Here is a 24,232-nt window from a genome sequence, read left to right as displayed (position 1 = left end):
CCTCGGGCGCGCCGTTTCCTCGCGTGCCGTTTGAACGCTGCTCCTCCCGGCAGCGCCCCGCGTGCCGAACCCCGCAGCGGCAGCGCTGTGAGAACCCTGTGAGTAGGAAACAGCTGTTTGTGGACGCACGTCCAGCAGCGCAACTAGAGATCGCCTGTGTAGGACAGACGGACCCCCTGCTTCAAACTGCTTTTTATTCAGCAGCATCAAAACACATCTCTCATGCACAAAGGATTAACTACATTCTGTCTCTAAAATAATGAAAGGGATAGAACGTGTTCACTATCAAAAGAAAAGAATTGCTTCACACAGAAAGTAAATGATTTCATTTCTGGCAACAGAAGAAACACAGTCTTTTACCAATGGATACAATTTCAACTAAGATTAAATTATAAACGTGAAAAGCCGTGTTTTCTAATACTATGGAAGAGAATAAAATCATCTCGCAGTCAGAAACTATTTCAGCAGCTCTTGTTACGAGTTAACGTTGCTCCTCGCTCCAATCAGACGCAGGACAACTGGCTGTATACTTTTTCTTCAAGCCTTTCAAATATATTTGCAGACTATCTGAATCCAATCGCGAATTTCTAGCAGTCTGAACCAACCTCGTTGCCAAATGGTACACAGCTCTGTGTTTCATCATCTCAGGAGCGGTTTTCTGTCTGTGCTGTTCTTAAAAACATACACATACTTTAAAACAGGAAATTAATAACTTTCTATTACTAAAATACAAGTATTAGAGGGTTTTTTCCCACACTGTTTCTGATCCGCTGATTCTTGTTGGTGCACCAACACTGCAGCCAGCACTCCTGAACCCCAAACGCTGCTTTCTGTTGTCATCGAAGAGAGGCCTTTAGCAAAATCTCTTACCAGTAGTTTCAGAAATCAAAACGTTGCTTTCATAAAGCCCTATCAGCGCTTATGCTATAATCTTTCAGAAACGTTTAAAATAAACCAGAGTTTTACAAAAACCAAGAATTGCAGCAGTACACATTTATAAAGAACTGCTACATACCAAGATTTGTTTTGCAACGTGGTTTGTGATTGCCTTTGCATCCAAAATTATGGATGGTGGTAGAGAAGAAACTTCTGCAGCTTTTAATCCTAAACAAAGGAAACACAAATCAGGATTTAAGATAACATTTTATTCTGCGCTCCACGGCATTTATTCTAGAATCAGCTCATTTTAAAGGGTAAAATATTCATCTAAAAAGTTATTTTGATAACATTTTCTGTCTCCTTTTCCATGAATACCGTTTTAAGAGTTACTGAATAAAATGTCTACTTTGCTACAATGTGGCCCCCCAAAAATATACTTCCATTATAAGTTACTGCTGGCACTAAGTAGGTGGGATCAGATACTCCAAAGGATGAAGGAAAAATGGCAACCGTGCTGATCACAGCTTTCTGTTTCAGTTTGTCAAGTTCAGGTTGTGCTAAATGTACTCGCCCCTGAATGTGGGTATTTAGTAGATGCAGGGGTCATTTTCCAACTTCTGTTCTCTGCCAGCTGCAAAGCTGTCAGATATTCAGGCTAAGAAAAATAGGTGAAAACTTTTTTTTCTGTCCTAGTATCTTTTTGTTGTTGTTGTTTTAATTATATATGTATATATATATATTTAACTTTTGCCTCTGACTCTGGCTGTTCAGAGGAAATTCTGTGCTTCAGCAGATGTTCTCATAATGTAGGGTTAAAAACAGTCAAGACCCCCTGCACTTATTTCTTTATTATTTATTATTACATTATATTATTATTATATTCATTATATATTTATTATTATATTTGTTATATATTATTTGTATTTATTATATATTATGTTATTATAACAATTGTTATTGTATTATTATTTATTATTTATATTATTTATTATTATTAAACATAACATTGCTCAATAAAGACAAAGCCACGACAGCAAAACAGAGTTACCAAAGGTCTCCTGTTCACAAACTCACAGAGTTGTAGGGGTTGGAAGGGACCTCTAGAGATCATCAAGTCTGACCCCCCACGAAAGCAGGTTTCCTACAGCAAGTCACGCAGGTAGGCATCCAGACAGGTCTTAAATATTTCTAGAGAAGGAGACTCCACAACCTCTCTGGGCAGTCTGCTCCAGAGTTCTTTCACTTCTACAGTCAAGAAGTTCTTCCTTGTGTTTGCGTGGAACTGTCTTACAGTTTCTGCTTGTTGCCCCTTATTCTATTGCTGCACACCACTGAAGAGTATGCCCCTATCCACTTTACTTCCACAGTTTTATGAACAGTTACGAGATCCCCTCTCAGCTTTCTCTTCTCCAGGCTGAAGACACCCTAGGTCTCTCAGCTTTTCCGTGTACAGGCAATGCTCCAGGCCTTTAATCATCTTTGTCACCCTCCACTGGACTCCTCTTGGGAGATCCCTGCCTATCTCTGTCTTTTTTGTACTGGGAAGCCCAGAACTGCACACAGTATTCCAGATGCGGCCTCACCAGGGCAGAGTAGAGAGGGAGGATTGCCAGGTCTTTTTCATACATCCCACGACACCACAGGCTTTCCTGGCTACCAGGGCACACTGCTGGCTCATGATCAACCTGTGGTCCACCAGGGCACCCAGGTCCTTCTCTGCAGAGCTCCTCTACAGCAAGTCAGCCTTTAACCCGTACTGGTGCATGCAATTATTCCTCCTCAGGTTCCTCTCTGCTCAGCAAGACCTGGACAGACTAGAACGGTAGCACGGCTTTCCCACGTGCCAGCTATTCCTCCCAGCTTTGTATTATCAAAGTCCACTCTCAGCTAGTTTGCTTTCTCTTCATTCAGGTCACTGATAAAGATGATGAACAAGACTGAACCCTGCACTGACCCCTGGAACTGCTGCTCCCAGACAATACTTTAACATTTGGTATTTCTGAGTTAGGGTTGCAGCATCTGAAACTGACCTCGTTCTGCTAACGACAAAGAAACTTACACCTGAAATTCTGACAAAGAGGCATTTTAAGTCTCATCAGTTCAAGCCAGACAGGAATGATTTGTAATTTCCAGTCACCACTGGCTTGCAGTAATCACGTGTGACTATTAAATCTCACCTAAATCACAGATCCAGCCACAGAATCTTGCATTTAGAAATATGGATTTCTACAGCTCCTTAAATCATGTAGTTATACCTCACTGGTATCATGATTTACCGACTCAAAATCCTTTAAGCTGCATGCTCTTCTACTAAGTTAGTCACAGTGAAATACATTACCGTAGTTTTTTTCCTCTGTATACCCTTTAGAAAGTGTGTAGGTGTACATAATTTTCTCCTTCTTTCCAGTGCTGCTTCTCACATGCTGCACTTCAAAATGGTAATTTTCCACATTGGGATACAAAGCATCCATGTGACACAGTTCCAGGAAATGCGTAGCAAACAAAGTAAATGCCTAAATAAGAAAAAACAAGAGAACATTTCAGATTCAAATGATCCTTCGATAAATTACAACAAATAAGAAAAACTGCCTCACAGTTCTCCAGGTTTTTATCCACAACTCTGACAAGCCATATTTAAATTATACAAGTATGACTGATGCAAATAATAATGAAAAAACCCTTATGTGATGAGTTCTGTCATTAGCAAGCATGTGTGTTCCCACTTAGCTCTTTTCTCAATAGAAGGGAAACAGCAGATAGAACAGGAAGTCTGTGATACTTTTAAAACGTGACGGGTTAGTTTGAATGACTGTCAAATGGGTGCTTTACTTTTTCCAGTGAATGTCTGCCCAAAGGCACACACTACTGAAAGCATGTGAGCTTTCCAGATAAAACCACAATGGTACTCTGAATGAACTCTGACAAGAAATTGAATCTATAAACATCCGTAAGTTGACAGTAAGTTGAGGCCAATCACCGACCCACTAACAGGAGCAACTTCCAACCCATCTAAAATCCTGTGACATTTCTTCTAAACAAACCTCTGACCTCTGTAACAAACACTGCGCCTGTGCAGAACTACAGCGTTAAGTAGTTGTGTGGAACTTCCATCCCCTTCATAGGATCATAGAATTACTCAGGTTGGAAAAGACCTCAAAGATCATCAAGTCCAACCACAGCCTAACCAGTACCCTAACTCTAACAACCCTCTGCTAAATCATATCCCTGAGCACCACAGTGTTCAAGGATACAAAGTACTAACTAAGCAAACTTAATGAGTCTGGGTTAGTACTTTTTCCAGGTAAGACAAGGAAGTTTTCAAGCAAGCTTCAAAAAGATGGTGAGCAGAGACCGGAAATTACAGGACACGTCAGCATTTTTTGTCTGTCACTGTAACTCTTACTGTTTCCTGGTTATGAAAAATGTCATATCTAGGCAAGAAATCTCTATGAAATTTAATTTAATTATGAGAAACCACAATACTTAAGGTATAATAATTATAAAAATTTTACACTTTTTTTTTTTTTTTTTTTTTTTTTTTTTTCCCCAGAATTACCTTCAAATTCAAGAGATATTCACAGGCAGCATAACAAATGCCAATACCTTCTTCAGCACTGGTACCTCTACCAAGTTCATCAATTATGATGAGTGATTTGTCATTAGCATTTTGTATGATGTATGTTATCTAGGAAGATACTTTATTAGTTACCATTTCTAGGAAAGCATCTTTTAAAAACCATGCTACTTAATTGAAATACCGTGTTATTCAGATAAAAATTCAGAAATGTAAAAGACTGATGTCAGATTCATCCATTTTTATTTTTTCATACCTTTCAAACAGCTGTAAATTCTAAACCATCGGTGCACGTTAATCCTACAACCCTTTCTCTTATCCACTCAACATACATACACTTTGCTGGGTAAAAAACTGGCTTGACAGCTGTACCCAGAGAGTGCTGTCGAACGGAGTTCAATCCAGGCAGTGTCTGGTCACTAGTGATATTCCTCAAGGGTCAGTATTTTGGGGCCAGACCCGTTCAGTATCCTTATTGATAATTTGGATGAGGGCCATTGAGTGCTCAGGGGGATCTGGGTAGGCAGGATCAATGGGCTGAAGCCAACTGCACGAGGTTTCACAAGACCAAGTATCAGGTCCTGCGCTTTGGTCATATAACACTATCAAACACTACAGGTTTGCGGGAGAGTGGCTGGAAAACTGCATGGAGAAAAAGTGTCTGGGAAGATTAGTTGACATCTTGCCGAATGTGAGCCAGCAGTGTGCTCAGGCAGCCAAGAAATCCAACAGCATCCTGGCTTGTATCAGAAATAGTGTAGCCAAGATAACCAGGAAAATGATTGTCCCTCTGTACTTGGCATCTTGAGCACTGTTCAGTTTTGTGCTCCTTATTACAAGAAAGATGCTTAGGCTTAGACAAATAATCCCTTAAGTTCCAAAAAATAACAAAACATTGGAATTACTGTCCAGTGGAACACTGATTTTAACTCAGATTGGGGCATCATTATATAATATGCATGTTTTCTATCTCTTATCATTCAGGTAAAAGATTAAGGATGATTTTTTGACAGTTTTCAAAATACATTCTTTCAGTAGAAAAATACTAGTACAATTTCAATCGTATCACCTGTAAAAATGGACATCTGGCCCTAGATTATATATGTTTACTACCTCTTTCATTTCCTTCATGAATGTTGAGGCATTTGTTTCTATATCATCGTCCATACCTATTCTGGTAAAAATCTGCTCTGCAATTCGAAAAGAGCAATATTCTGCTGGGACATAAGAACCTACAAAGCAAGTAAGATACAAATTTTCGCTTATCAGCCTGACAAATGCCAGTCTGTCTGAATATGTCAATAGGAGAAAAAAAAACAAACTGAACAGTTTTACATTTGGTCTTTATGCTGTTAGAAATCCTGTTCTATAAAACTTTGGAGAACATATTTTACCATTACTTCACTAAAAATAATATCGTTACATCAATTCTATATTTGAACTATCAGTAAAACCTTAAGATACCAGCTCTCTGAAGTTATGTCAGTCTGAAAGGATGCAAAAGTGAGAATGACCCGATAGACTAATTTACATTTTTGAAGGCATTGAGATACCCAGGGAACGGTAATCTCCACAAAACAAGATTGATATTGCCTTACCAGTCTCTGAGAATTACCAGTTTAATTAGAAAAAGTAAAGGAAGCTTTGTATCATCAATGAACTTTACTGCCTTCTTAATTCATATTAAATTCATGTTTTTGAGAGTAATTCCTGAAGAACTGCACTTGTTTGGAATTGGATACAAAAAACACATACTGGACAAATTTTATTCTTCACCACTAAGTAATTTTAACCCATTTATTTCAGCCCATTAGATTCTCTCTCTCCTGAGTTACCAGCCTTATCTTTCTTTATCTTTGAGACTAAAAAAATTTTAGTGATAAAGCATTGCAGTATTTATTGCTCCTTTTATTTGATTTACTAATTCTGCTTGGCTGAAAGCATGCTTCTCCACATAATCAAGGTATCCTCAAGTTCATCTCTTCTTTTTGGATGACGAATACATATGCAGCCTGGTGGTCCTACTCTGTGGACACCCACTATTAAGCTCGCATGAGGTGCTAGACTGAGTTAGGATGCTCCAAAAAAAAAAAAAAAAATTAAAGCCTTCAAATGTGTTTATCCTAGTTGAAACTGGCCAGGCTTCCTAGAACACAGAGGATTCCTCATGAGTTTCCAGTGGCAGACCCGAAATTCTATAGTGGCCTCTTAAGCAACACAAGCACTGGTAGGAGCAAAAGTTACATTAAAGTTACATTTTACTATTTACATAGAATCCTATTCTTTAAGATAAATTACTACCCTTCAAAAACATTATTAACTAGAAACTAATTAAAGTGCTGCAAAAGGTTATGAATATGGTAAAATCTTACCAATCTGCGCCATAATTTGACAGAGTGCAATCTGTTTTAGATATGTTGATTTTCCACTCATATTTGGTCCTGTGATAATGAGAAAATTGCTACCTTCTGTCAGATACACATTGTTAGACACGGGTTTTTCCATAGCTATCTTTTCAAGAATAGGATGCCATCCCTGTTTGATCGCTAAAGTATCTGTAAATTCTGGACGAACTAAAAGACAAGAAGGATATAATAAAGCTTCATAGAATTAGCATAGAAACCTTGAAGTTACTCGACCAGTGCATTTAAAATGAAGTTCCTGCAGAACAGAAGTCAAACTCTGTGGTACTGATTCCCTCATTTTTACTTTCCTGTAGTCAGCAAGACAAAGATGGAACACTTACAAGAATTACCAGCTATCTTCAGGTATGGATTCTGACCATCATGCAAGTCCTCAAGATTTATTTTTACAAAAAGAATCCCAACACTACATTTCAAAATTAACATAAATGTTTGTGTTCCCCAGTAAGCAGCAGAGAATTCTAGTAATAAAGAAAAAGATATAGAGTGAAGCTTCACAAGAACTTCAATGGAAAAACAGGAAACACATTTTCATTTTTGTATGTTCTGTACTTTCTGTCATTTAGTTTTATACTGCTCTAAACACATTAAATACAGAGGTCACAAACTCTACCTGGAACTATTACACAAGTTTGTTATTGTATCATCACATGGAACTAGGAAGTAACATTCTTTCTATTTTTGTTCATATAGTCCTACATGTATTATATGGGTATATACTGTTTCTATGTAAAATTATTTGAAACCAGGCCATCTGTATATATTTCAGTCCAAATTTAGTTTTGCTTTTTTCTGAACATATTCCTTATGCCTCCTCTCTGTCTATTTCTAAGGCACCACTGCAGACTAACAAGTGTTGTTAAAATTGCTGTTCTGCTTAAACAGTGAAGCCTTCAAGAAGTGCCAAAGCAATTCTTCAGGTTCCAGCAGTGAGCAACTCTAATTACCTGGTAGCTTTTAGAGAGAGACTCAAGCGGCAATGGGGACTGAAAGCTACAAAACATAGTCCTTTTCTTTGGGTGTATACACATTCAGGCCTAGCAGCGGAAACCACAGAAGCAAAGCAGCTTCAGTATTGTCATGAATTGTTGATGCAAACAACTGCTCTAATTCATTTGGTGGGAAAAGGCTGTGACAACTCAAGCCTATCATTTACTGCTGCGTTTGAAATAATTTCAACATGAAGAATCAGAGCCATTCTGCAAAGCTAACTCTGCTACTGAGCTGGAAATTTCACTGCAGCATCAGTAATGATGAGCAAATATATCAGCTAATATATCAGATAAGCTAATATACCTGCTGAGATGATCTTCCAGACCTGATTTTATTTGGTATTTACACAGCATTGTATTCTAGCTAGGAACCTCAAGTTTGCACAGTTTGTAGAGACAGGTATATCAAGTCAGTGTTTATTAAGACTACGTGCTTGTTTGTACATTGTAGAACTGGGCTAGGGAAACCAGATGATGCAGTGACACAAATAAAACCAAATTTTTGACCCAGGACATAACAATATGCAGGTGAGCACATCATCCTGGATTACTCACAAGATACCTCCCCCCAAAAGCATCCAAAAGTGATACAAAAATTGAAGCTGAAAAATAGATAGCCACTTACCTTTCTCTTGAGATATACGCTTAATGTTGACCTATTTACATTACCTTGTGTCCTTTCAGAACACAGAAGTAAATTCAGGATGTTCACAGACTTGAAAAGAATATACTTAACCAACTATCATGAAAAGACTGGATATGAAGGCTTACAGCAGCTGAATGTAAGAATGTAATTTCAACGCATGGAAATAGGAGTATCAGCACAAAACTGGCAAGGATAAACCACAGACATTTAAAGCCTATTGAGACCCAGAAAAATAAATGACATGGGTTTAGCAGTTGGAGAACCAAAGCTGTATGGATACTCTCCAACTACAGGATCCGTATTTGGTTTAATAACAGAATGAAAAAAAAAAACCAAAAACCTACCGTAGTCAGAAATAGTGCAGGCATGAGCAAATGAAAGCAGCATGTCCAGCATCGACACAATGTCAGATAGCTTGTATAGACAATGAATATGTTCATAGATCTCGTTCAGCAGTTTACACACTATTCTTAAAAAAAAAGAAAAAAAAAACAAAAACCCACACAGTAATTATGTTCATTCTGCATACATTAGGATGGGAGGTTACTTCATAAAACACAATCACCTCTACCAAATGCAGGAAAATATCTGAATTTCTTTGAAGTGTATTAAAATCTTATACAATAAACTCTGATCAATTACTGCCATCAGATACAAGATACAGATCAAATACCAAAAGCATGTTATGAAAGCTTCATATATATTTATTTATATATATAGAATTAACTAAAAACACAGCTTTGGGGTCAAATATGTTTTAGTAACATCCTCAGTGTGACTCTTAAAATTCCCTTTGGCCTTCATGTTAATAAAAACAAAAGAAACATACAAACTGAAAAAAACAAAACAAACACCAACCACAACAAAAAAAACAACAATAAACCGCACATGATTTCTAAAAAGAAAAAAAGAAAATTCCACAGAATTCACTAAACACCTAGCAAGTCTTCTGACACAGCAGATTAATACAACATGCAGCAGGGTCAAAAACACACATATAGTCCGCTCTACTGTTAACTTAAATTATGATGATTCCACATTATAAAATTAATACATTCACTGTATCATTTTGTATTCATACATCACGTATGAAGAAATACTAAAAACGAAGGCTACCGTTATTAATAAACATCTATGTCCTTTTAATTATGTTTAATACAATATGAATGTTGTGTTACTACTTTTCTCTCGGGTAGTGCACTTGATCATTGACATCACTTATGACACTGACCACTGTTCACCATGGATTACTGACATAAATCATCATAATTTATCAAAAAAGGTGCTTTAAAAAACCCAAACATATAAATAGTTTAAATAGGACAAAATAAACACAGTTAGAAATATTTAAGCTTTAAATGGTCTTACAAGTAGGTCATATGATATATTTCTCTCAGGGATTCCTGGCATCTTTCATTCATTTTTATTAGATCTGCTGTAGTGAAGCTATATGTGTTCTTCGTTTTAGTGACCTGTGGGAAATTCAAATGAACAGTAACTTGCCACATAATCCAAAGCCAGAACAGTTTCTAGAAAGCAGCCTGGGAAAAATATGGGAAAAAAAACAATTAGGAAAAAAAAAAATCCTAAATAGACTTTTATGACAAGTCCTCATAAAGGACTGCAGTTATCAACAAGATACACAGCTTTACAATTACAAGCAATGTAGCTGCATGAGAAATGGGGTGGTTGTACCAGTTACACCTTCGTTTTCTTCTAGATATGTTTACTGAAATTATTTTAACTGTTGTTTAAATTGCTGCATAATATGCTTTGTTAATGTGTTATACATTCTATAAACATTACTCATATAACAATTAATGAAATACCACTAGTGCAGATACCTTTGTAAATTCTGAAGGAAGTTGGCTGTTGGGTAATGTTGAACAATCAGCATTCATCTGGATAAAAAATCCTCGCACAGAACTGAAACTTGTTTTCAGAGGTAGGTTGTACTTCTCGGCGAGTTGTGCTATCATACCTACATACCACAGATAAAACACAGATAAAATCTGACCCAAATTAATTATATAGATACATACACAATTACCTGTACAAACTGTGGAAATTATTCACACAGGTTGAACGTGTCAGATAAGTAAAGGACCAAAAGAGTTTTAAATGTAGAGATCACAATATAGTTGTTCTTCCTCATTTAGATAAAATTGAATTTTTATCTACAAATGGAAAACCTGAATGTTAATATCAAAAGTACTTCAGTTACACATCAGTGATGAACAGCTTATATTAATATTAAATAAGTTTTCCACATTAAAAGATTATATACCATATGATTACATATATGGCCTCTATATGCTAGATGTAATGTACTTTGAACTCCAAGAAAATAAAGACTCAGTTTGGAAATACCTGCTATGTCATCAACAATTTCTGTGTATGTTCTACGAGCTATGTCAAGGAATTCATTGATGTTTGGCTTAACAGCATAGCATTTTTGGGTCCTCATACTCAGACATCCTTTTGCATATCTTGTATCATCATTAATCACAGTTGTAATCTTTTCAAGTATAACTCCAAACCTGCAATATTAGTAGTGTCACATATTAGCTACATAATACTTTATGATTGTAATTCGCATTTTTATCTTGATATTACAAATAACTTAAGCAAATGCTCTATCTTGCAGTAAATTTCATGCACATTTTCACCTCAAAACATAGTATAAATATACTTAGGTCTGATAAAAAAATACCATGATAGTCTTTGGGAGATATCAATGCCCAAATACACATACGTAACAGTTTACTTCTGCATTAGTATAAAGACTCTACGAAACTAAAACTTCTGCCTTCTTACAATCATTTCTACAGTTTGTTCATCAATTAATTTCTGTTCGTAGCTGTTCTTCTGCTTTGGTTTTTCCAGCATTTGTTTGTTAGTTGAAAATAAGAATTTTAACATAAAAATCAAGCTTTTAGCCGAAACAATAGCTACACTTGCAGCTACAAATAAGCAAAGATTCAACATAATTACTGTAATACCTTCTATCTTCAAGAGCACTGTAATAGGCCTTTAGCAGTGACGTGTTACAGCTTCTTAAAGCAGCCTGTTAGAAAGTAAAATATGAACACAGTTAATTATTTTCATAGCTCTTTTAAAGGAGCAGAACTTATTAAATTCACCGAAGTTTATCAGCAGTTGCTTAAGCAACCTGCAGAACCTGAGTGGGAGTTGCAGTCAAATATTTGTTAGAAAAATCAATTATACAGATAATCCAGTTCTTAGGAATACTGATCTCAAATAATTGTTTTCCATTTGGCCTAAAAGTTAAAACAGATTATATTGGCAGAATTGTGTTCTGCAAAATATATGGTAAATCTCATGAGATGTACCAAGCAGAAAGGACTAATTTGTTTGTACTTCATACCCCAAAAATGACAGATATATCTTACTTTCAGAGGCTCCACAAGTTCCAGAGTATGCTTCAGATAGATTATATTAGTTATTTTTGATTCAGCAGTTTTAACCTGTCGAATAATTTTTACAAAAATAGGAAGCATTTGTACACTCATTTAAAGAAAGCACGTAACCAGCAGAATTCACACCATGACTATAAATGTTTATATTGTTGACTTCTAGTGAACACTTCTGAAATACTTTATAAGCTCATTTTGACAACTTGGTATGTAACTGCATAAAAATGTTTACAGAAATTGTACACTGCCAGCTGTGATTGTTTGCCCAGCAATAAGTAGTGCTTTTCTTATGGCTGCAAAGATAATGATAACTCTGAGAATAAAAAGTTATGGAAATTCTTTTTCAACTTCTACATTATAGGTAGAGACCTTTCAAAGCCACTACATTCGTTTCTTTTCACAAACTCTGTTAAACACTGCATAATCTAATCTGTTCTGACATATTCTGGATTGATATACTGAAATCCTTAAGCATATGCACACATAATTTTAAAATAAATGTCAGTAAACACTAAACATAGAATGGCCTGGATTGCAAAGGACCACAATGATCATCTAGTTTCAATCCCCCCAGCCCCACCATATGCAGGGCCACCAAACACTCGACCAGGCTGCCCCGAGCCACATCCAGCCTGGCCTTGAATGCCTCCAGGGATGGGGCATCCATGACTTCCCGAATGAAACATACCTTTTCTAATGTAATGCTTGCAGGAACGTTACTAGAACTGTTATTAGTGTAGATTTATACATGCTACACTTCAGGGTCAAAGGAAGAAAATGAATGAAAATAACCATATTGGCTAACTGTCTTGTATAATGATACTTCTTTGGGATTCAATATTTGCGAAGAAAGTGCAAACCTATCTTTTATAACATCTTACATTAATTTCCCAGTGTCATATATTGTGATAAGCAAAGCACAAAGATGCAGAGAAACCTCTGGCTTTTTGTTTGTGGGGTTTTTTTTTGTACTAGAGATTTAAGTTCCACAGATTTTAAGTGCTTTGGCAGCAGATCAGCTCTAGTCTTATTTCCTGAGAAATTACTAATGCCAAGTCAAACCCAGACAAAAGGAACAAAGTCCTCCAATATGCTGACCCACTATGCCTTCCAATCAAAGGCTAACAAAAAAGTATCTGTCAAATTGAGAACTGGAGGCAGAAAGGATTTCAAGACACCATTCAGAATCAAGATCTCCTCCTCCTCTCTCTCATAAATATACATGCCTGAGCATTTAAGGTTCTCTGCATACTGTCAGTGTAAAGTGAACTCCCATCTCATTTGGTACCACTCACGTAGTGTAACCAAGCATCTTGTTTTCCATCAGCTGGTTGTTGCTCAGAGGAAAACACATAACTTACCAATGAAAAAATTACACTTAGCTCATACTGTGGCTGTATCTTGGAAACTAGGAAGTAAAGAATTCCTATTTCTGTCTTTGTAGCTCTATACAACTTAGTAATTAGATGAAGATCTGTAGCTCTGCATTATAAACACGGCTAAGCAAAGTCTAAGTGCTTCTTAAGGATCTTTTCCAAGGGTATTTCTTAGGCTATAGATTCAATTTCCATTAAGTAACATTACATAAAAACTAAGAGATTTTTAAATTTCATATAAGGAAGACAAATAATTTCCTTTGGGCTACCAAAAATTGTATTAACTTCTAACAGTTACATTACAGATATTTTCTTCTCATGCTGATATGAAAACTCCTTATATCCTATCATGGTCTAGAGGGAGGTATCCCTGCCTATAGCAGGGGGGTTGGAACTAGACAATCATAAAGGTCCTTTCCAACCCAAACCATTGTGATTCTACGATTATCAAGATGCATATACTTTTATGAAGAAGGAATCTGTGGACTGCTGAAGAAATCAACTCTTTTGGAGTTCAATTTGCATGTATTATGATGACATATTACAGCAAACCCGAATTTTCCTAACATTCACCTGTAAGAATCTTATCCTGTTGTAAAATACGACATATTCACAATTTATGATATCATCAGCCCATGAATCTTTAAGATGCAGCCTTTTCTTATAGATACAGAAATATTTTACACATTGCATGTTATGTGCAGATAACGCAATATTATTAAGAGTTATTTGGAACATACGGTATCTTGCTTAGGAATTTGTACCAAAACTGAAAGCAGTTGTTCTGTATCCAAAAATTTGGAGATAACTGTAAAATAAAAGGAACCAGATCAGAAATGTAACTGAAATTTCAAGAAAATCATACTAACAATCTGCATTTCTTTTATTTTTTAAATATACGCATTTATTAAGATTCATGCTAATCCATTTATTTTTATCCTAGCTTCCTACTTAACACAAAAAAATTACAACAAAAGACAAAAATATCTGCAGTTTAAATTATTTAGTCATACTTACTGTACCCAAGACTGCGGTAATTATTGTACAGGTGGACATATCAATTCAATAATATTCTTTTTCCTAGAGCAACTTTCAAACTATATATGATCTAGAGAACAGTGAAAAGTAAGAACAGTCTAACTGTCAAAGGGAAGGTTAGAAACAGAAAATAGAGAAAAAGAAAACCTCAAATGTGCAAGACTGCCAGTAATTTCTCTTTCATGTTTCTCTTGTGATAAAGATTAAGCTTATACGATGTGCCTTCAGGCAGCCTAACTTGTACTCTCTGGCACTGTAATATTTTTTATATCTGTCTGGACCATTAGGCTTGAGGAGGCAAAGGAAAAGAAAACAAAAACATAAACAAGGCCTTTGTTTGTTTTTAACAAACACCACTTCCAAAGCTGTATGTATCAAGCCAAAAGAGGTAAACTCCAATTTTGTGAAAAAGCTATTGGCTTACTGACTTTTATCCACTAGTTCACTTTTCTTTGCAAAATATATTCAAAAATAATTCAGTGTCACAATAAAGATGGCTTCAAAAGTTATGAATGACCACTACAAAAAATGTCACCTGATAATCATAATAAAATACTTTTCAAACACATTGAATCAGATTGCACACAGCCACAAGTTAGAAAAAAAATAAAAAAATAAAAAGGAATAGCATATTAAAAAATATGTATATGTAAAAAAAAGTATTAAAAAATAAACTACTACCTGCTTGAAGACCAAAAAACAGCTCCTCATCCTGGAGAAATTCCTGAACACAGTCCAGTCTTGTTTTAATTGTTTCAGCATCAACAAGTGGCTCCAGAATATTGGATCTGAGTCTTCGACTTCCACCTGGAGTTTTAGTGTAATTTAGGATACCAAAAAGTGTGTGGCCATTCCTGTCAAAATGAAATATACAAGAAGAATGCATTCATAAAAATAACTATGGTAAACAACAAATGAAATTTCTAGGAAAAGTGTCCAACAAATTCAAGGCACGCTTTCAGAGTACTTAGTAACTTCCTACCTGCTACGTGTATTTCATTAACTACAGCAGTTTACAAAGTCAGATTAGCCATCATTTTATCATTTATCAAAACAAAAAAATTCATCTGCATTCAGAATGTCTTCATTTTTTTTTTAGGATTACTCCATTGCTACAATAGTTTACACTTTTCTTCTCAACTGAACTACTTGAATTAGCACACAAACCATACAAAAGGAGAAATATTAACTGAGATCAAATGCTAATCAGGTGACTTTCAGTAAAACGCATTTATGAGAAAAAGTTGATTTAGGTGGCTGCAATCTTAAACACTCTTACCGAGAATCTCTGTTATTAGTTACCAGTTCCAGATTTTGGGCTGATGATGAATCTATCATAGCTGTTTTCTCACTCCCCTGGAAATGGACCTTGAGTGACTTAGGAGCATAAACGGAGTTCTGAATAAACTCAACATATTTTAGCAAAGCTGCAGCAGCTGCAAGACAGTAGTACCTTGGAAGGAAATAATCTTCAATGAATGTTGAATAGTGCTACTTAGTTACCAAAAATCAAGTGGTATACTAGAGAAATCACAATTAACACTTGACACTTGCTGCCTGACAATATAATAATAAAATAAAAGCTATATATATAATAAATAAAATATATATATAATAAATAAAAGCACTGAAAAAGCAGTATAATTAACAAATGTATATACACCTGAGAATCACAGGATTGCAGAGGTTGGAAGGAACCTCAAGGGATCATTGAGTCCAACCCACTGCTAAAGCAGGTACCCAACATTAGATGGCACAGGTAGACATCCAGATGGGTACTGAATACCTCTGTAGAAGTAGACTCCACAACCTCCCTCGGCAACCTCTTCCAGTGCTCCATCACCCTTAGCATAAAGTTCTTCTGCATGTTGGTATGGAAATTCTTACGTTCAAGTTTTAGGCCATTAGTCCTTGTCCTGTCACTACACACTACCAAGAAGAGCCTGGCCTCATCCATTTGCTTCCCACCTCCCTTTAGATATTTATAAAGATCTATCGGATCCCCCCCCCCCTCAGTTTCTTTTCCCCATGCTGAACAGACACAGGCTACTTGGCCTTTCTTTACAAGGCAGATTCGAGGCCTTGTATCATCTTCATGGCCCTCCCCTGGGCTCGTTCTAGAAGACCCTTGTCTTTTTTTAACCGGGGAGGGAGCCCACAACTGGACAAAGTATTCTAAACATGGCCTCATCAGGGCAGAGTAGAGGGTGAGGATTGCTTCCTTCAACCTGCCGGCCACACTCTTTTTAATGCGCCCCAGGATACATGCATACAATGCGTACGGTATAATGATGGAAATCAAGTTGTCATGTATATCACATATTTCTGTGATTATTTGTGACTCTAAATGAAGACTCTGCACAAAGTATACTGAAGATTGCTGGTACAAGGACAACTTTTGCAGAAGTCAAACTGGAAGGCATTCATAGTTTTTAAATTGCCTATCTAGGAAGAGAATAAAAAGGGGGAAGTGAAAACCTCTCAAAATCCAAAGAAATCTTTAAGTTTCTGGATAAATCAGAAATATCTGAAGGTAAAGTAAACAGTTAGGTTAAGAACTTCTTAATTAAAAAAAAAAATTGCAACCAGCCACTGGCTTTTGTACAAAGCACATAAGAAGCTGTTAACGTATTGGATGAGGTATGATTTCTCCTTATTTAATAAAACATACTTTGATTGAATCTCCATGAAAACGGTGCTGAATTCAGATGCACACAATTGCTCTATATACTCCAAACCCTTTGTTTCATTGAAGTATTTTCTTTGTACGGTTGTAAACGTCACATTCTGTGAAGACGGGGAAAAAAAGCAAAAGGTTTTCAAAGTCACAGATAATTTTTTCATCAGACAGCCTTCTCTATTTTTGCTAGAGATCTTTGCTCCCAAGAAAGTCCACCAACTGATTTCAGCACATGACTTCAATGAGCCAAGCTCAAATTTGTCTGCTTTAACTAAGCTAATACATTTATCTCTGTAATTTTATCAACCAGAACTAGTAGTGTTGGAGCTGCAATGGGATTATTCTTTACCACAGTAAAAAAATACGTCCAGAAATCACAGAAAACACACATTCTGACTGCATTTAAAGCTTCAGAAGTAGTAGAAGACTCAACAATCATACAGATGTGATTAACAAGAGCTCTAAAACGCAGAATAAAATTTAAGAGCTTACTTTGAAATGTTCCGTTATTAAAGCAAACAATTTTGTTGCGTTCCCTGCTTCACAAGAGGTGTTTGACATTATTATTTCCAGAGGAGTTAAAATCTTGAGTTTAGTAATAACCTGAAAAAAAAAAAAAAGTAATAATAATTAAAAAAAAAAATCTTGAGTAATTCAATACAGATCCATATCTAAAACAGCTTTACACTATAACACATCAGGAATAAAGAACTGTGAAATTCTCCACATGACAGATGTATTTACATACCTGCCAGGTTCAATACGTACTTATGCCCATTAAAACCAGGATAAGCTTTAAATTAACTAATGGCAAAAATTAAAAAAAAAGATTAAAAAATAAGTAAATAAATAAAAAAGAACAAAAACTCACAAACGCCTGACAATATTACAAATTTTAGGAAATAGATTTAACAGTAGTTTATATTCCTAGTCTTATCTACTTGCCATACTAATAAAGTCTAGCTTTTCTTAGACTGAATACTGTAAATACACTGCAAGCTACATTATTTCTAGCACATATAATCACAACGAAATTGTGAAGCAGGGAGTTTTATCAAGATTAGAACTGAATCAACCAGATAGAATACTTTATTAATGTAAAATATAGTAGACAATGTAAAATATGGCAGACAGAACACTTGGTTGTCAACTGAATACATTTCGTTTGGAAATAACTGAGAAGAAACATTCACTCAACTATACAAAGCCAATGCTACAGTCTACCTAAAACAAACAAAAGTCACACTTGTGAAGTGCCACTCTCAAAGATGTTTTGTCTAATGAAAAGTACTTGCCAAGACTACTACCAGGCATTCCCTAATGCTCTGCAGTACAAGGCATCTCAGTTTCACATAGTTTAAAAACATTATGCTTTGCAGAAATGCTTTTTCTCTTTTGCAAAACACGCTTCGCTCTTCAACCGAAATCTGAGGCACAGTACAGAAAATAGCAGCTCTTTAAACAAAATAAATATTTCAAATTTTCTAGAAATTCTTACTTTCCCTTCTGAGATTTTTTTTCCCTAAAAACTGAATCTTCCATTCCTGATTATTCAAGCAAGCAATCCACTGTAATCAGCCTGTCAGGTATACAGTACTTAACTGTGCCACAATACCTTAGCATAAGTCGTATTGTCTGCAAATTGTGACAGTATCACCTCAGGATTCTTTAAGTCAATACTGGCCATTCCTACTTCACCTCTGGCAAGTCCTCTTCCTTCTACTACAGCTACAATAACTGATGCAGCAGTATGAGCAGAGACTGTAGATGATGACGTAACTGTAAAACAGTTGCATTTATTCAGTTTTAACCTACTTTTTTACATTCACAGAATAATACTTTGACATTCCAAGCTTGGACAAGCTGTGGCAGAACTAGCAGTCCGAGGATTGTGAAGGGATTTTTTTCGTTCAGTTACTGTTTATTGTAGTATAGTTAACTGGTGACAAAGTTCAATGCATTCCTTGATCTTGTTCCTCCCAAACCTCCTCATATGGTACTGAACTTTAAATAGCATTGATTTTAAAAACTAGTAACACATCTCTTTCTCTCTCTTTCTAGCACTACTGCTTTTTGTTCCTAAAACTTAAACAGTAATGCAGTAAGGAGGACAGCTTGAGAGATGAGGTATCATCTGCAGCCAGAACTGGGGGATAAGCAGTCAGACAAAATGAGATGAGCCTCCCGATTCTGCCCTGATTTTCTTTGGGCATCTGTCATACAGATCAGCGCAATAATATGCTCCAGCCAACAGTTATTGAGTCCCCACATAAAACATTATGCTATATTACCTGGGAAGCGCTACTAATTGCTAGGTCACTGCACTTCCTGTGTCAGAGATTTAATTAACCAGGATGATGAACTTTTTCTCTGGTGTACTGAACTTTTTAACCAATGAAACACCAAAAATGTGGATACAGGGATTCCTACAGAATCTCTCCAATTTCTCTCTACATTCTTCAAATCTCACTGAAGAAGCTTCTAACAACATTTTGCTCCAAAATTTGCAACCCCAGTCTACACTATTCAAATGAGAAGACAGACACTGTAGAAATAAGGCAGACGTACATATCTGTATGTGAACTTCTGTTGAGAACAAATGCAGAGAACAATTATCCATTAATTTCACCAAAGTAGCTAGTAAGAAACTGAAATAAATCCTTAATGCTAAAACGCAACTTACTGATCTATACTAAATCAATAACCGCTCCATGAAACAGTCACTTCATGTTCTCAAGCTTCCTAACCTTCACGCAGAAGTCAAACCAAACCTTACAACAACTGAGTTGAAAGGGTTCTTCATTTTATAAACATTCTTGAATTCACTTACACACTCAGAAGACATACCATTATTAAATAACAACCAAGTATAATGGACTTAAAATAAGAAAGATACTTTCTTTTACACAGTATCAGATTTATACCTGAAATACCAATAACCTGTGTTTGTTTCATGTAATTATTTATATTGTTTTCCATCACTACTTTCCTCAAAAGAGGAATCAGCTCTCAAATAAGATTGGAATACAAGTGTTCTCAGAACAGAACTCTTCTCTCAAGAAGGCATAATACACCAAACTTGCCATTTTCTTATGGATACAATCAATTTGTATCCCCCAAACCAAAACTAACCCCATCAAAAATCTCAAAAAGCAACCCTTATCAAAAATTTATCTAGGAAGTGACAACTTGATCTCCAACTAATTGCTACCTAAGCGCTGAGAAAATGTAGTCTTTGATACTGCACACAGCTGAGTCTGAACCTTCATTTACCCTGTGTTCGATAGATGCCAGCAATGGCATTCACGCATAGTTTCATCTAAGGCCTGCTTTGAAAACATAACTGTTATTCTGAATGACCTACCCATGACTTCCCCCCACCATATCAGTAGCTGATTACTTTTTTTTTTTTAAAACAGCAACTAAGAGGTGTCAATGATTTTAAATTAGGTTACAGTACTTAGACAATTTTGATTTTGACGATGGTTAGTTGTTTAGTTTGTTACATATGCAAAAATAAATAAATATATAAAAATACAATGACCAACCAATCTTCTTCATAAGGTGGTATGCTGGATATTTGGTCTTCAGTACAGACCAATGAAACTTTGACCAAAGTTTTGCATACAACACAGCAAGTACAAATAACCATACAGACATATGGAGACATATGCATGTATACTTGTAGACTAAAAGTAAGGATTAAAAATATGGTTTTAATTGCTAAGACACATAAAGGTTAGAAAAATCTGCTCCGTGAGTTTCAAAGCTATAGTCACTGCAATTCCTACAGTAGTCAAATAGAAAACAGGGGATCACAACAGCTGTAAGAAATTACAAAATTCATGTTACCTCACTTTTTGCAATCAAAGAATTCAATTCAGTTTCAAGTAGAAAATCAATTTGTAGTCTTATCAGGATTTTTTTTAATTGAAATACATGTTTTTAAGAATCAATCCTTATGTAACTAGTTTAGAGAATTACCACTAAGCCTTCCTTGGATCTAGGCTGCCTAGGTATAAAAAAAGATTACAATTTCAGTGTCACATCATAAGCATATAAAAAATAAAATATGTTTAATAAAATGTTAGAGATATATGTTGAACTATTTCCCTTAAGCAACGTCAGTTTACCTGAATATCCCGTAACAGGGGCATGGCTTCTGCCAATAGATCTACTAGTAGAAAAGGGTATTTTTCCTACATATGTGTTATTCAGGCCTCGTGAAGAACAACCACCTCTGAAATTCACTGCACTGGCATTTTCTGCACAAGAACTTTTGTCCCCAAGATATGATTCTGGAGGGAAAGGGAAAGAAAAACAATCAGTTTCCATTCTGAAAACAACACTTAAACATCTTAGAAAACCTTCTATTTTGTATTAGAAGTACAGAAGTCTCAGCAATCCACCCCCAATAGCCTTCTCTAGAGGAGCACAAGCCTGAAATAATAATGAGTTTGTTCGGAAAGCCAGCCTGTATTGATAGTTACTTTCCATAACTTGTTACTTTTCATTATTTGCAGTGGTGATAAAAATCTCTGGTTAATTTGCTGGATGGAAACAATATAACTGGAGTAATTTTACAATGCATAATTTCATATTCTAATAAGTTCCAGATCCATGAAAAGAAAATGCTATAACGGACAGCACTACCTTGCATTTTCCCATTTGTTTTAAAATCCATAGCTGAAACTTCTGTTTATGAAAATTCCAAAGTCTGAAAAGGTCACAATAATATTTTTTAACATGCACATTCCTTTTTAAAAAAGAGCACTAAAAAAGCATAGAACTGTGCTCAGAAATACGCTCTGCTTGACCGTGATCTCCCTTTGAATTTGAGGTTCAACCCTCAGAAATGACACAGTAATCCAAAACACATTTTGTTAACTGTTACCTGCCATTTCTTCTGCAGATATGCAGACTGACTTTTTTTTTTTTAAATGTGGCAGAATAATTTTTTCTTCAGACAGCTCTTAAATTCAATAAATTAGTAATTTATTTAGTAAATAGTATTTTATGTATCTCAAGTGCTCTTGAGTAAAAACATAACATCCTTAATGTAGCTTTGATAACTGCTTTTTAAAAAAATAAGTATACAGAATAATGGACTTTTTGCACCTGAAACATACAAAATACCATATATAAAGTGACATATTAACTGTTTCTATTCTATATATTAAATTAAAATTTATTTACAAAGTAATAAAGTACTTTCTTAAGTGAACTGATTACATGACATTTTCACATAGTACAAGAATATTTACTGCACCATGTTTAGAAGAGGTCGTGCAAATCTTCCACTGTACTACATTTGAAAACAAATAGTATTAGTTCAGATAGATGTTTACTTATAACGAGTGGAAAAATACGCATCACAATGCATAAAGGTGATAGTTAGAATTAGTGTTCACTTAGACTTCAGCATAAGTTCACTCAGCATTTTGGCAGAAGAGACTTTGCTATTACTCTTGAATGTACTGAGTGCCTTAATGCGTGGGAAAAAAGTCATTTCAAAGACCAGAGGAACCAAGCCATCAACATCTTTAAAAATAATAATGAAAATTCAACAAGCCATGCTCTGAGCAAACTGGTATTGCTAGTTTTTGTCTGCTTGGAATTCAAGACTGACTGCGTACCTCGTACTGAAAAACACACTACTTTCATCCCAACTGACACATAACAGAACGTATGTACTTCAGAGCACATTTCAGCACGTGTCCCTACATTAGTTTTAATGAAGGGGGAAGAAAAAAAACAAAAAAAACCCACGCACTTTTTCCAGCCTGCCAAGACAGAAGGTTGGCAGGACCAGGAGAGATGGGCTGCTTACAGGACACACCGCGAGGAACTGCCAGGACCGCAGTCTTTGAGTACACCGGGGATAACAATACTAGGGTAGGCTAGGCCAAATAAGCATACCCAACTGAATGCGGTACAGCCCTGTAGTGGAAGCAGCCTTTACGGCGGAATTCAAATCAGCCAAATGACTCCACGCGCTCATTATCTAAAACGTCATGCAAAAATGGCATTTGTTTCAAGAAACGCGAGGAACGCCGCCATTACTCTGAGGAGCCGAACCAAAAGAGCCAGGCCGGCCGGGCTGAACACACGGCGCTTCGCCTCCGCCCGCACCGCGGCTGCCGCGGCTCCGCCCGAGCCAGGCGCAGCATTGACTCGCTCGGCGCGCACCGCCCCGCGCACACAGAGCGACGCCCTCCTACCTCCCCTTCCGGAGCGCGGCGGCTCCTTGCCGCTGCTGCCGACCGCCCGGAAGGGAGTGAGCCCCGCCCCGCCGCTGGAAAGGCCGCCGGTGCTGCCCGTAGTGCTGCGGGGCGTCTGCAGCAGGCCCAGCGTGTAGCGCCCGCCCGGCCCTGACAGGGAGGAGCAGCGGCCCGTATAGGACTCAGAGGCGGCCGAGGTGAGCGCTCGCCCGCACGCTCCCGTCTTACTGCTGCCGTCTGACATCGCGGCCTCACGCACGCGACCCGCCTCCCTGCCGCCGCACCTGAAAATGGCGGCAAACTTAGCGCAGCCGCGCATGCGCACAATCTTCACCCCAGCCGCCGCTCAGTGGTTACCCGCGGAGGCGGCGCCGTACGCGCGTCGCGCCGAGATGACGGCGGGCAGCGGTTCCTTACAGCAGGAGGCAGCGAAGCATCGTTTGTCCGCCACGCTTTCTACAGCTGAGTAGACAACCGAAGGCTGCTTCTAGCGGGAATTCAGAGACGGCATGGCCTGCAGAGCTAACAGAAACCCGTAATTAAAAACATGCACACACCCCAACATAAACCAACATAGGCTGTGTATCTAGACATCATCTTTAAGTACGAGAGCATACAGACCAGTTTGGGTACCAGCACATGCTACCACCACAGACCATCACAGTCATCACAGCACTTCAAATCCCCTTACCTGAAAGGCCACACCAAGCAGAAGCCAGACTGCACAAGGACACAGCTCATCAGCCACAGGCGGTCCTGATGGCTGCTCAGCTCCGCAACAGAAATGCTGCAGCAGCTGCCAGGGGATGCCAGGTCAGAGCAGGTGAGCACCTCCAGCAGACACAGCTTTAAAAGTACAAGTGTCAGAAACTTGAGTCTCACTGCAATGGATGAAGAACTCCAATTTCAGATACTGCTATTATTTTAACAAAGTTCTGTGCTGAACTTCAGAGACTTGGAGATGGC

At 37.0% G+C, this 24,232-nt stretch overlaps 1 protein-coding gene across 1 annotated transcript; it reads right to left on the bottom strand.

The window, feature by feature from the left end:
- Nucleotides 1–260: 260 nt before the first annotated feature.
- On the bottom strand, nucleotides 261–23,580 carry MSH4 (mutS homolog 4). Its single transcript, XM_072342586.1, has 20 exons — nucleotides 23,267–23,580; nucleotides 21,179–21,343; nucleotides 18,661–18,824; nucleotides 17,538–17,648; nucleotides 17,037–17,152; nucleotides 15,645–15,818; nucleotides 15,047–15,219; nucleotides 14,068–14,135; nucleotides 11,928–12,002; nucleotides 11,517–11,581; nucleotides 10,885–11,054; nucleotides 10,359–10,495; nucleotides 9,883–9,986; nucleotides 8,859–8,983; nucleotides 6,826–7,026; nucleotides 5,567–5,685; nucleotides 4,436–4,564; nucleotides 3,218–3,392; nucleotides 1,016–1,104; nucleotides 261–667 (listed from the first exon to the last, which is right to left on the bottom strand). The coding sequence occupies exons 1-20, from the start codon at nucleotides 23,508–23,510 to the stop codon at nucleotides 482–484; spliced, it is 2,790 nt and encodes a 929-aa protein (XP_072198687.1). The 5' UTR covers nucleotides 23,511–23,580; the 3' UTR covers nucleotides 261–481.
- Between the last annotated feature and the right edge of the window lie 652 nt (nucleotides 23,581–24,232).

The sequence above is a fragment of the Excalfactoria chinensis genome, chromosome 8, assembly GCF_039878825.1.
Source record: "Excalfactoria chinensis isolate bCotChi1 chromosome 8, bCotChi1.hap2, whole genome shotgun sequence".
In the NCBI taxonomy this organism is placed as follows: domain Eukaryota; kingdom Metazoa; phylum Chordata; class Aves; order Galliformes; family Phasianidae; genus Excalfactoria; species Excalfactoria chinensis.
Note: the sequence above shows the minus strand (reverse complement) of the source record. Positions and strands in the feature narration are given on the sequence as shown.